The sequence below is a fragment of the Ziziphus jujuba genome, chromosome 9 (assembly GCF_031755915.1).
Source record: "Ziziphus jujuba cultivar Dongzao chromosome 9, ASM3175591v1".
NCBI classification, from domain to species: Eukaryota; Viridiplantae; Streptophyta; class Magnoliopsida; order Rosales; family Rhamnaceae; genus Ziziphus; species Ziziphus jujuba.
Genome location: NC_083387.1, coordinates 8,605,766 through 8,620,004, shown reverse-complemented (window position 1 = coordinate 8,620,004; position 14,239 = coordinate 8,605,766). Strand labels below are relative to the sequence as shown.

Below are 14,239 nucleotides of genomic sequence, written 5' to 3'. Positions count from 1 at the left end.
CATCTCAACATGGTGACACATGATCACATTTATTAAGTAACACTTGGCACATTGTTACACGTTTAAAAATAATATTAAAATAATACAATATTTGAAAAACTCCACAGGTCCATAACTTTCAAACCACATGTCCAAATCGGACGTGCCGCTAGTCTATGGACTCGTATCGACGAGCACTTTACAACCATGCATGAGTTAAAGCTCAAATTTGCATGAATAAAAAGTCAACTCCGGTACCCCTTGACAGTTTGGACCTCAACTTGTTTTGCCCATTTCAAACCGTAGCTCCGTTTTCGACGTGCTACTAGTCTACTAACTCGTGCCAACGTGTACTTCGTAACGGTACCTCAGTCAACCTAGAATTCCATCCAAGTCAAAAAGTCAACTTTTGACCCTTCGGTTAACGGTCAACGGTCAACCTCGGTCAAAGTTGAAAAATTTCTGTTGTACTTTGGGACGGGATGTTACACATAATCAGGAACATTCAACAATTGTGCAAGCTCCTCCATTAAATCAGCTTGTGGTTGAGTGTTGGCATGCTGGGTGCTCCATGGCTGCCAACACTGTATCGTCATCCCTTTTATCATGTGTAGTGTCAATAGCTTTAATATAACACTTTCAAATGATGTAAAATGTATCTAATATTACATTTACAATATCTACCATTGTATTGGTCATAGCATTTAAAAATGTTTTGAAATCTCTTTGACATAGAATTTTCAAATATTATAAAATGTATTTAACATTACATTTGCAAGTGTTATGAAATCTAACAAACATAGCATTTAGAATTGCTATTAAATTAAATTAATATAGCACTTTCAAATGCTATTAATATATTAATCATAATGTTTATAATTGCTATTAAAATAACATAATAATATAGGACAAAATGCTATTAAATGATCATTTATAACATTTAGCATAACACTTTAAAAATGCTATAAAAAAGTAAAATTTTTTATAACGTAGACTGTTATAGCATTTCTGAAAATGTAATAATATATATTTTATAATGCTATAAAAAAGTAAGATTTTTTATAGTCATAGTATTTCTGAAAATGTAATAATATATATTTTATAGCATTAATCACATGTTATAGACATAATCAGGAACATTCAACAATTGTGCAAGCTCCTCCATTAAATCAACTTGTGGCTCAGTGTTGGGCTCCTAGATCACACTGCAACATCATCTCTTGCATCATCATCCCTTTCATCATGTGTAGTGTCCATAACTTTATTCCATCCGATGGCAAAATTGCACTAGGATAGTTCTCCCACAAGTATCGTCTCATTATCCTCAACAAACGCCTTCTGATTTGGTCAAGCAGCGACATATCTTCCACAAGTATTATCTCATTATCCTCAACAAAAGCCTTCTACTTTGGTAAAGCAGCGACATATCTTCTTCATACTATGTCAGGATTAGCTGCAGTCAAGTATTCACCTCATTAAAACGATAATCATCTGGATTGCCCTATTGATTTCCCAGTTGCCTCAAACATCTCCTAAAAAATTCTAAGCAATGTGCACGCTTAGATTCTTCGATGTAGCAAAAGAGAAAGTCGTTGAAGATATTTGCCACATGCATCAATGACAGTGCCATTGTGCCTGAAATTAAAACCAAAAATACAAATAAAGAACATGCAGATATTTATTTAAAATATTTCATCTGCTTGTTTATGCTGAGATATTGTCATAGATAAATTATTAAATTCTTCTCTTTTGCAATAGATTCAAATAAGTTTTCATGTTAATATGCATTTTTTTTTTTGTTTAACATTATTTTAATTAAGAATAAGTACATTTTATATCTTATTCTTATCTTACATCAGGTTATATGTTCTTCCATTGCATCTAGATCCAATTCCAAGGTAATTGATCATTTTGTTGGAATGGGATTTTCTGAAAAGATGGTAGCTAGAGCAGTTAATGAAAATGGTAAGATATACTCTTATTTTAAGCTTAGATTTTAGCTTTGCATTTTTGGTTTAAGAGCTTTTGCTTAAAACTTGATAGGAGAAGAGAATGAAGAAGGAACGTTGGAAACCCTTTTAAGATGCTCTGTAAGCCATTCTATTGTTTTCCTATAAGCAGCTCTCACTGTTTATCCAATGATGAAACTGACTTCATGTATGTCAACATATTCTAACATAGAAGAATGAAGAAGGAATACTGGAAGCTCTTCTACGTTGAAAATGAATAGTTGAAAATGGATTAAAAGAAGCCCAAGCAAGAAAGAATGACAAAAGCTTAATTCCAATTTCCTAGACCCAATAACGATCCAATTTGTAACTCATGCACGGTGTCTCGCAAGTAAAGAATGGAATAACTTGGCCCCAAAAAAAAAAAGGAACAAATATGTACATATCCATAGAAGATTTTTTCGGGTTAGTGATCATGGTTATTATTATTTATTAATATTATTAAATGGAATATATGGTAGAAGATCTTCTTATAAATTAATTATTCTTTCTCTCTTGACAGTATTTTTAAGAGTTTAAAAAGCTTTCCTTTAAAAAAAATAATAATAATATTTATAAAGAACTATCAAACCCTGCAATACGGTCTTTCAGAAAAGAAAAGACAAAAAAAAAAAAAAAAAAAAAAGAGGCTAAAAGGGGTTTGGGATTGTATTTATTGGACTACCAAATATATGTTCCCTAATTTCATTATTACTCAATCAAACATATAAATTATATGGATATGGATCTCACAGCAAAAAAGAAGGTATACATACATACGGATCAGCCTATAGTGCAACACGTTCTCTCACGTGACGAAATAAATAGCTTGACCAAAATTACACATCGGTAATCTTTTTTGAGTTAACCCTCTAATTAATGCCCAAAATTTAATTTCCATTATTTTTTATTTGGTGTGATATTTCCGTACGATGTCTTAAATAAAATAGAGGTCATTTTCTTTTTTATTTCTTTTATTTTTATTTTTATGAAAGATACGTACAACCTGGACATAACAAAGTGAGTTTTCTAAAAAAGCATTAATTACCATTTCTAGACCCATTACCCGATTACTAACCCAATCTACATACAAAAAGCAAAGGTTCCCATAAATAAAGACGGATAAAAATCTATTTTTCCCAAAAATGAAATTTAATTCTTCCTAATGATGCATTGTTTTCCCAAAAAAAAAAAAAAAGGTAAAGATCTTCTATTTTTAGATACATATGAAATTAAAGGAGGTAAAGATCTTCTATTTTTAGATATATATGGAATTAAAGGATGGTATGTATTAAGCACAAATTTTAGTTGAAGCAGGTATATCCTTATTCGTGTTTGGTGTGGCTTATCCCATGGATAATGAAATCTGGAAACCGGAGCCATCCGCCTAGAAGCCGAATATCTTATTCCACGTATAAGGCTGAATTAAGGCAAATTAACCTGATTTGGATTATAAACATATCACTATACATGATACTCCACCCGGTAATCTCTTTTTTCAAAAAAAAAAAAAAAAAAAAAAATTGGTTATTGCCTCTTTCCTGAAGCAGCAAATTTTCGCCCTCTTCTCATAGTATAATATGTCTGCTTTTTTATTTTTTATTTGTATTTTTTTTTTGAAATGTAAAATATTGTTTTCTTCAACGACGATTATCACTGTCTGCTCAGCTGACAAAGATATATCTAAATCTTGATTCCAAAAACAGAGCCCATGTATCCAAACTCCATACCAAAAAGTTCAGCCCTTTTTTTACATTATATGTACGTATTGGGAAACCTTTTCGTGGGACTATGAAATTCTACATGTTTTGGAGTTGTTGTTGGAATTGATAGCTAGCTCTAATGGGCTTCATAGTTATTACAGCAATTAGTCGTGCCAAATTAACGAGTTCAATTTTATATAAATTACAATATCCATGCATGTGTGGTAGGTAAGCAGATGGTAAACCAGTTTTACCAATGAATACCGGCGGTTCTGATGAACAAACTAATTAAAACTTGGCACATGAATATGGATGCTTCAGAACCAATTGTCCATAAAGTACTGTATATTGTCATATAGGTCTAATGTGTGTATATATATATATATATATGAGTTTGGCACTATGTTAGTTCCACTACCTAATACACACATTCATTTCATTATTCTAACCAAACGTTAATACAACACTTTGATATGTACCACGTATTCATTTTGACTCAATTTAGTTTATTTTCAAATCGTTTCCCACAAATTATAATATCCGCCAATCTTCAAATGTTTCACTTGTTTGAATACTTTAAAGTAAGCATGAGTGATGTCATAATCTCAAAGGACAAACTTTTTATGTCTAAAGGTAGTTCGATCAGAAAAAAATAAAAACTATATATATATATATATATTTACTATTATGAACGATATCTCCTACTTTATAATGGAGCCAAGGTATTCGATTATATTAATTTAAATAATTTATAGCATAAATTATATACAACTGGATTCCAAATACCTAGAATATGTGAACTGATCATCATAACAGTATAAGGATTGCATATATATATATATACATATATGTATATGTATATATATAGTTTTAAACTTGAAAATAAGTTGGTTTTTAATCATTTTAATGATTGAAAATTTGATATTATTAAGTTACACTGTATAACTTTATAATTTTGACAACTCTATATGATTGAATTTAATGATCTTTAAGTTTTAAACTTGAAGCTACTTTCATTTTAATCAGATTATATATATATATATATATATATATAGAGCATGGGAACAATAATTTATTGGGAATATATTAACATATTAAAATGTTAAAAGTGTCATATTAATTAATAATTTAACACTAAAATCTTCATAGATGAAAATTATATACTTGATATATTAGCACTTAAAGATATTAACATTGTTACCTCCTAAACTATATCCACTTTTGCACTTTGCATCTGAACAATATGTTCAGGTATTTTACACCCTAAACTAAGTTGAGCCTTACACTATTAGTCCCTTTTACGATTTCCGTTTAATGCACTAACAAATTTATCACATACTATGCACGTAAGCATAAACTATGGGTATTTGTTGTCTTTTTTCATTTTTTCTTGTTTTTTTTTTTTTTTTTTTTTTTTTTTTTTTTTGTTTGTTTTCAATTGTCTCATCATTTTTGCCTCTTCAAACACCAACATCGAACTCTCCCCTTTCTCCTTTTTCATGCACGAGGATGGGCCCAAGTGTGAAACCAATCTTAACACGACCCTCCAATTCCAATTCCTATGCAATCTCAACTGTTGAAATCGATTGGACCCATTTTCCACAGTCATCGATTGCAATCCCCTGTATTTTTTTTTTTTTAAGATGCTAAATACTTTCAATTTTCTTAATTAATGGTTAGAAATTAGTTTCTCTTTCTCGGACCTATGTTTGTGCTATTTTAAAAATTTATTAATATGACATATTTATTTTCGCAAGATTATATTACCTCTCTCTCTCTCTCTCTCTCTCTCTCTCTCTCTCTCTCTCTCTCTCTCTCTCTCTCTCTCTCTCTCTCTCTCTTTTGGGGGGGGGTGGGGGGGGGGTTGTGGGACCGATCCAACTAACTTGTTAATTTTAAGATATCATTTTAAAGATTTTGTACTTTATAGTGTCTTAACCTAATTAACTGAAACAAATTATATTTCTTCTACCCAATTAACATTCTATAATCTACAAATTCTACAATAAATAAACTGAAACAGTTCTCTCCCTGTATATTAGTTTCATAATTTTAGCTTTTTACATTTTCAATTGCTTCTAAACAAGAAAAATTGGTAAATTGATTTTAATGTTGTTGCAATTTTTGTTAATATTGATTATTTGTAATTATGATTAGTTTTTGTATAACTGCAGTTATGCATTGTTTTATTTTAAATATATAAAATGAGTTGAACGGCTATGATAAAGTTATATATATATATATATATATATATTTGTTATAGGTGAAATTATCCTAATACAAAAAATGAGAGGAAGGTGATTTCCTAAATGTCTAATATGATGATTCGCTCATTGACTTAAGCAAGATAAGACGACTTCTTTAGTATCTAGCAAAACGACAGGCTTAATGGTCTTTGTAAAATGACTAGCTAGTCAATTTCAATTAAAATATTTAGGTCAGTGCCAAATGACTATCTTTAAAGAAAACTACAAATGACTATCTTTAAAGACCAAGTCTAACATCGAAGAAGTAAACATGAAGTACAAAGAGATAATGGAATATAGGGCCACAAATTTATCATGTAATTGATTTCTTAGATAACAAGAGGTTGAGATAAGTTAAATGCAACAAAAACAACACTTTCCTCCTTTTACGTAATAGAAGGGCTATGTCCTCCACGTCCACATAATGAGAAGGATTAAAGAAGTTTGAAAGCATAAATCATATAATATTATATTTGCAAAAGCGTCAATAGTAGAAATTTTTTTTCTTGAGTCTTTCTTATTAAATCCTTGAGTTCTCTTAAAGTTGTTTTGGTTGTTTGGGTAGAACCAAATTTTGCCCATAACAATATATATATATATATATATATAGATATACAGATAGATAGATAGATAGATATAATTTATATAACTTTCATTATAATTGAATTATATTATTCTTAAAAGAAAAAAATCAAATGTCAACTAAATATATATATAACCAAATATATACGTATATATATATATATATATATTGTTAGTTTACCAAATATATATATATAGATTATTAAATCCTTTTTTTAACTCTTGAACTCCCCCGGCTGCTACATCTGCCATTGGGAATAGGATAGTTAGGCAATAACAGACATAATACGTTAAAAGTGGTGTGGCGTGTGTGAGGAGTGCTTGACTAGGAGCATTTGGCAGTAAAACTAATACAAATTTGTTTCTTCCACTAACCCTAACCCAAAAATAAATAAATAAATTGAAATTAAAAAAAAAGATGATGTAATTATGAGGTCATTATATAACTTCCAAAAAAAAAGAAAAAAAATAAGAAAAGGATGATAACTAAAGCAATTTTTCGGCAAATGGTGAGCAAGTATGAAAAGAAATGAGATGGGGCAGCGAGGTGGTGTTTGCAAACTTTTATATAATGTATATGTGTATATACAAAAAGGAAAAATAAAAAAATAAAAAGGCCATGCAAAAAATATTCAACTCAATCTCTAAAGTTGGCAACAATTTAATCTCTATTATTTTGTCTTTTAATCTATGGTTGTTATTTACCTTGTTAAGAAACCCACCAAATCAAATTTTTATCCACCCCAAAAATCTTTATAAAATCCGACCTTACCAACCGACTAACAATTCGCCCAAAAACTCACTTCTCTCTATAGAACCATGGAAGCCCTCCTCCAATCTCTACAATCTTCACCATTTTCACTGCTTTTCATACCTCTATTCCTCACCTTCATCCTCATCTTCCGCACCCGTGGGAAGCTTCCATACCCACCGGGCCCAAAAGGGTTGCCGATAATAGGCAACATGAGGATGATGGATCAGCTGACCCACCGTGGGCTGGCGGAGCAGGCCAAGAAGTACGGCGGGCTGTTCCATCTCCGACTCGGTGTGCTCCACATGGTGGTGGTTTCAACTCCCAAAATGGCGCGTGAGGTTCTCCAAGTTCAAGACGGCGTGTTCTCTAACCGACCGGCTAACGTGGCGATCTCCTATCTGACGTACGACCGTGCTGACATGGCGTTCGCCAACTACGGCCCGTTTTGGCGGCAGATGAGGAAGGTCTGCGTTATGAAACTGTTTAGTCGGAGACGGGCCGAGTCTTGGGCTTCGGTGAGGGAAGAGGTGGACGATACGGTGCGTACGGTGGCTGCGAAGATCGGATCGGCGGTGAATATTGGAGAGCTGGTATTCGCTTTGACGAGGAATATAACGTATAAGGCGGCGTTTGGATCGAGCTCGCATGAAGGACAGGATGAATTCGTGACGATTTTACAAGAATTCTCGAAGCTTTTCGGCGCGTTCAATATTGCGGATTTTATTCCGTGGTTGGGTTGGCTTCATGCACAGGAATTCAACCGGAGGATGGAAAGAGCACGTAAGTCTTTGGATGTGTTTATTGATAAGATTATCAGTGACCACATGGAGAAGAAGAAGATGAAGAAGAATAAGACCAACGATGCAGATGCAGAGACGGATATGGTAGATGAATTAATTGCTTTCCTTCCTGATAATGTTGATCAGGACTCCCAGTCCACGTTTACACTCACCAGAGACAACATCAAAGCCATCGTCATGGTACGACAAAAAAAAGGAAAAAAATCATAACTAAAAAATATATTATATATATAATTGGGGTTAATATATGTGATTTACAGGAATTTTTGATTTAGGCTTTTCAATTTTCAAACATAATGATTTTGGTTTTTAAATTTTTTTATTTATTGTATGTTAGTTTAATATCCAATTTTGCTTAAACAAATTTGGGAACTATTCTACTTTTTTTTTTTTAACTGATCAATATCTTTTTAAATAAAATTATTACCAATTTATTTGGTTAAATTTAGAGTTTAAATCACTATTAGTTGAAAGTTCAAAACCTAAATGGTTAAATGCCAAATTTTACAAATTAAAAATATTAAAATGCAATTAATTCTATATAATTATAATTATTTTTTATTTTCACCATTGGTGGATAGGTGAATAGGTTGCTGCTGTTCTAAAATTTTACTTAATAATTATCAATGATAATAATCATTATTGAAATGATAAATATTAATTGATCACATAATTATAGTACATTATTTTCATTATAAAAATATAAATATTTTAAATAATTATTAAAATTATCAAATGACATGAATTTATTGATAATGACTGTCCATCCAACAAATAACATTTTTTTAAAATACGATATGCGAAGGTAAATGTTTTGGGTTGTTACATGGGTTTATTGGGGTCACTTTTTTTTTTTTTTTTTTTGGCTGTCCTTATTGGGGTCATTGCAGCAAATAATTTTTTTCTTTTTAATTTGATAAATATATATACATATCGTATGTACATTGCAGGATGTGATGTTTGGTGGGACCGAAACAGTGGCTTCAGTGATAGAGTGGGCCATGGCGGAACTAATGAAGAGCACAGAGGATTTAAAGAAGGTTCAACAAGAGCTCACAGATGTCGTGGGGATTCACAGAAAAGTCAACGAATCCGATCTTGAAAAGCTAACGTACCTTAAATGCTCAGTCAAAGAAACACTTCGTCTCCACCCTCCGATCCCTCTGCTCCTCCACGAGACCTCCGACCACAGTGTCGTCGCCGGGTACTCCATCCCTTCCGGCTCACGAGTCTGGATCAACGCGTGGGCCATTGGACGCGGCAAGGAGTCGTGGGAAGATCCCGAGGAGTTCAAACCCTCGAGATTCCTAAACGACGCCGCACCCGACTTCAAAGGGAGCGACTTCGAGTTCATTCCATTCGGGTCGGGTCGGAGATCGTGCCCGGGTATGCAGCTGGGGCTTTACGCGGTGGAGATGTGCCTGGCTCATCTTCTGCATAGTTTTAAGTGGGAGTTGCCGGAGGGAATGAAGCCCGGTGAGCTTGACATGAACGATATGTTCGGACTCACTGCTCCTAGAGCCGTACGACTGGTTGCCGTGCCCAACTACAGGTTGACCTGCCCGCTGTAAAGTAGAATCTTGGTCGATGGGCATTTGGATAAGTGTTTCTTTTTTTCCTTTTTTTTTTTTGGGGGGTAAATTTGGATAGTTGTTGCTTTCTTTTTAATTTTTATTTATGTCTTTATGTTTTTGGTTAATTAAGGCACATTTGTAGCTAAGATTTGGCATATGATTTTCCTTATGTAGGCTTGGTGTCTTGAAATTATTTTGTTTTTTTTTGGGGGGGGGGGGGGGGGGGGGGGGGGTGGGGTGGGTTGGGGCGCGTCGGGAGAAACATTACATATATATAAGAAAATTTTGGGAAATTGGGGGACATTAATTTTATTTTATTGTCTTAATAACAAGATATTAGATGATCAAAATTGTCGCTCAAGCTTAATATTGATATTGAGTGTCAAGTTTGATCATTAATTATTATTATTATTATTATTATGATATAATTATTTATTTTTATGATACTTGAAGGATGTTTCTCACATAACTTTCGTTCTATTGCTATGGGATACACCACTAGGTTTTATGCTTGTGGGAACCGATTAGAAAGTTTACGCGCCAGTTTTTACTTTTTTTTTTTTTTTTTTTTTTTTTTGCTTGAACCAGTTTTTACTATTTTTGATATATTGGCGCACTAGATTTTATTATTATTAACAACAAAAAAGGGTTTTTACAAATGTCATTTTTTTGGGGACAAAACGTTTACATGTGTCATCTAATAAGAGGAATAATTCACGGATAAAATGTTAAAATGCTAGCTAATTTGGTAAGGCATCTTAGCAATTTTTATTATACGATCGTGTTTTCCAATTTCATTGCCATATATATATATATATATATATCAATGGTGTTTTCCAATATTATTGCCACATATAATTCCTCAAACTAGGGCAGTATTCCTTTTAAGTAATCAATGACAACTCACACATATTACTCTTTTTTCTTTTTTTCTTTCCTTAATTTAACAAATTGTTAAATATCTTTGATATCGAAGATGATAGATTCGAATTACGGTTATTGTCTTAAGAGGCAATGATTTTCACCACCGAACTGTCCAATCACTCCAATTCACATCATCTTTACTCCCTCCATAGGCATGCTCTTTATTAGCTAGGCTTAGGCACCGACATATATAGAACAATTATGGGATGAAATATTTTTTTCCAAATATATATATGATGCGAATACAAAAGAAAGATAAAACAAATTACTTCCATACGTGTCGAATTGAGCTGGTAGAAAATCCCCAGTGAGGCCACAACATGTACAAATTTCGAATAAATTGAACCTTTTTAGCTGCATAATGACTATGATGCTTCTGTTATCCTCGTCATCTTTTACAAAACAGCACGAATTGCATTGCGCCAATTCAAAGGCAATGAAATATAAGTTCTGACAACTCACAAGGACAATTGAGAACCCATGGATTTTAGACCTTGGCTTTTTATCTGATTGCCAAAGCTCTCACTCATGGTCACTATCAAAGTTCAGTACGCATGGATTTCAAAAGCGATGCTCGTGGATTAGTTGAGGTCTATTGTGCTTTCATATACGTCGTCCACCCTTTGCTGGAGATAACCGTTTGACCAAAATTTTTAATGTGTATATATATATATATATATATATTTATATATCTCTTAATTTTTTATAAGAGGACATAGTCATCCTACCAATGTTGAGTGTAGTATATGCTGTTCAAATTCTTTTCTGTTTTTATGTTTTATGATTATAGTCAATCTGATTTTTTATTTATTTTTTTAAATTGTACACATTCAAAATTTTAAATTACTATATATACATATATAGAATTTTTATATAAGAACATCCACATTTTGCTAAAATGTAATATCACATATTATTTATTACCAGATTACATGCAATCATTACGTCTGTGAAATTATAAGTGTATGCATTCTAATGAAGTGGTGGATATCCTCGTTAAACAATTTTCCTTACTCTATATATATATATATATATATATAATAATTTATAGATCATGAGGATAGACATTTGATTTTTTTTTTAATTCTTTTTTTGGGTCAAGAGAATAGACATTTAAATATGTATATTTTTTAGAATAGACTTTATGCATGTAAAATTATTTAGTTTGTTTCTAACAAACTAAATGTTTCATTTTTTATGGCTCTAACACTGATAATTATATATACATGAAAAAACTGATAGTTATACATACATGGAAAATTTGATAATATTTTTTCTTTTTGAAAAACAAAAAAAAACGGAGAAGTAGAAATTCATTTATCACGTACAAGTACAAATAGATCGTCCAGTACTCAAAAGAAAAAAAACTTTTAAAAAATAAATCTTAGGTAAGCTTTTTTTCTTTAAAAAAATGTCCATTTATTTATATAAATAAGAACCAAAAAAATTATTTTTATAAATAATATATTTATTTATACATTTTGTTCCCTACTCGCTTATAATTTTGTACACATTAATAAATAAATGAAAAAAAGAAAAGAAAAAGGACAATGGGCTCGTTGATTAGGTGCCTATTACAATTGCCGTAACATAAGGGGACGAGTTTGCAAATAAAATACAGTTGGTGTGTGGTTTAGCAAACCCTTATAATTGACTTCTAAAAAGCCCCAAGCCTCCATCTCCTTCGCTAAGCCTCTTGCTCTAGTGCCGCTTTTGCTTCCGCAACTCTGCTCCCTCTCGTCCGATCCGATGGTACGCAATCCGAGTTGGTTCCCATTTTGCCTAAAACTTTGGCTTCTCTCTCTAACGCTCTGTTTGGGTTTCATGGTTTCAGGCTCCGAAGAAGGATAAAGCTCCTCCACCATCCTCCAAGCCCGCCAAATCTGGCGGTGGCAAGCAGAAGAAGAAGGCACTCACTCATATTAAACCCTTTTTTTTCTTTTAATTTTTTTTTCTCAACTTTTAAACTTCCTATTTTTGGGAATAATATTTGATAAGAATTCTAACTGGGTTTTTTTTATGTAAATGTTGCAGAAGTGGAGCAAGGGAAAGCAGAAGGAGAAGGTGAACAACATGGTGCTTTTCGACCAGGCCACCTACGACAAGCTCCTCAGTGAGGCCCCTAAGTACAAGCTCATCACTCCTTCTATCCTTTCCGACCGTTTGAGGGTAACCCTTTTCCTCTATTTCTCTCTGTTTCTGGTATTTCTGATGTTTATATGTAGTTTGGTTGTTTATAGTTTATGAGCCTTTATATGCATCTGTATGTAAGATTCAAAATTTTTGAATATCATCAACTTGGTAGCCTTCCCATTTTTATTCTTTCTTAAAAAGAAAAAAAATGGTTCTGATTTTTTCTTGGAAGTGTACTTTATTTAGGTTAAAATCATATTCTTCACAAATGCTTATTAAAATCGTAAAAAATGTTAGAACCTTGTTGAGATTAATTACATTGTTGTTGCTGACTAAAAATTTAAATTTCCATCATAAAGAGGTTCTGTAATATGCAATTTTCTGTTTTCCAACCTGCATGTTTTTGTTTATATGCAAAACTTAAATATGAGCTTGAGTTATGGGGCTGAGAATATGGACTTGTTCTGCCACATCATTCAAACTTTCTCTTTAGGTGAGTTCCAGTAGGGGTATGTACTGTTAGGAAAGGCGATTAAATTGGAAGTTTCAGGACCTTATTAAGTCATTGTTATTTGCATGATGAAATATCTTGCATTGATTGTAAGGTTGCCATCGTGTTAAGATTTCCCTTTGACTAAATTATTATATCTTGCTGTTTGAAGATAATTTTAACTTGTTTTTCTGATTAGATCTCAACTCTGTATCTATTGATAATTAGTCTCTTTTTAGTTACAATTAAAGCTTTTGGTTCAGCTTTAACTTCATTGCCTGGAAGATTTGCTTCTAGTTTAAAGATATGGGCAAATGATGTTCATATGAGCAAAAAATAGCTTAACACTGTTCTCTTTCTGATTAACTTGAAAATGCGTAGTTATGATTTCTGCATGATTGATCTTGGTCTACTCTATTATTTGGGAGATTGCAAATACTACCCTGAATGTTCTGTTTATATACTTGAGACATATGTGGTGATTGCCATGGAAATATAGGTTTTGCGTTTTCCATTGCCAAACAGCTATCATTTCCTTTGTCATGTTTATATTCTCCTACCATTATTATCCCCTTTTTCCACCGAGAAGTTAGATAAGACTATCAACTTTTTCTGTTTCTGTCAAGTGATTTATTTCATGTTTAATTTACAATTCTACTATTTAGGGATTTTTATTCTTCGCCTAAATTTCATTTGTATTTCTCCCACCTTACAGATTAGTGGATCACTAGCAAGGAAGGCAATAAGGGAATTGATGGCAAGAGGTTCGATCAGGATGGTAGCTGCCCATGCAAGCCAGCAGATTTACACAAGGGCAACAAACACCTAGATGTCCTATTTTCCATGCTCGTTTAATTTTAATTAGTATAACTGAGATCGACTGCTATTATCATTTCCATGTTATAAAGTTTGTACTTTCAGTTAGAATGCTGATATTAGCACTTTTTATTATCATTTCCATGTTATAAAGTTTGTACTTTCAGTTAGAATGCTGATATTAGTACTTTTTATTATCATTGCCATCTTACAAATTTCTTTATCGTGGATTTCTGATGAAATTTATTGT

General features: G+C 32.3%; 2 protein-coding genes across 2 annotated transcripts; both read left to right on the top strand.

The window, feature by feature from the left end:
• Positions 1-7,111: 7,111 nt before the first annotated feature.
• On the top strand, positions 7,112-9,770 carry LOC107426594 (cytochrome P450 84A1). The gene is made up of 2 exons (XM_016036816.4): positions 7,112-8,232; positions 9,003-9,770. The coding sequence occupies exons 1-2, from the start codon at positions 7,318-7,320 to the stop codon at positions 9,621-9,623; spliced, it is 1,536 nt and encodes a 511-aa protein (XP_015892302.3). The 5' UTR covers positions 7,112-7,317; the 3' UTR covers positions 9,624-9,770.
• A 2,381-nt stretch (positions 9,771-12,151) lies between these two features.
• LOC107426601 (small ribosomal subunit protein eS25) lies at positions 12,152-14,189 on the top strand. The gene is made up of 4 exons (XM_016036827.4): positions 12,152-12,302; positions 12,385-12,459; positions 12,585-12,719; positions 13,889-14,189. The coding sequence occupies exons 1-4, from the start codon at positions 12,300-12,302 to the stop codon at positions 14,000-14,002; spliced, it is 327 nt and encodes a 108-aa protein (XP_015892313.1). The 5' UTR covers positions 12,152-12,299; the 3' UTR covers positions 14,003-14,189.
• The last annotated feature ends 50 nt before the right edge of the window (positions 14,190-14,239 follow it).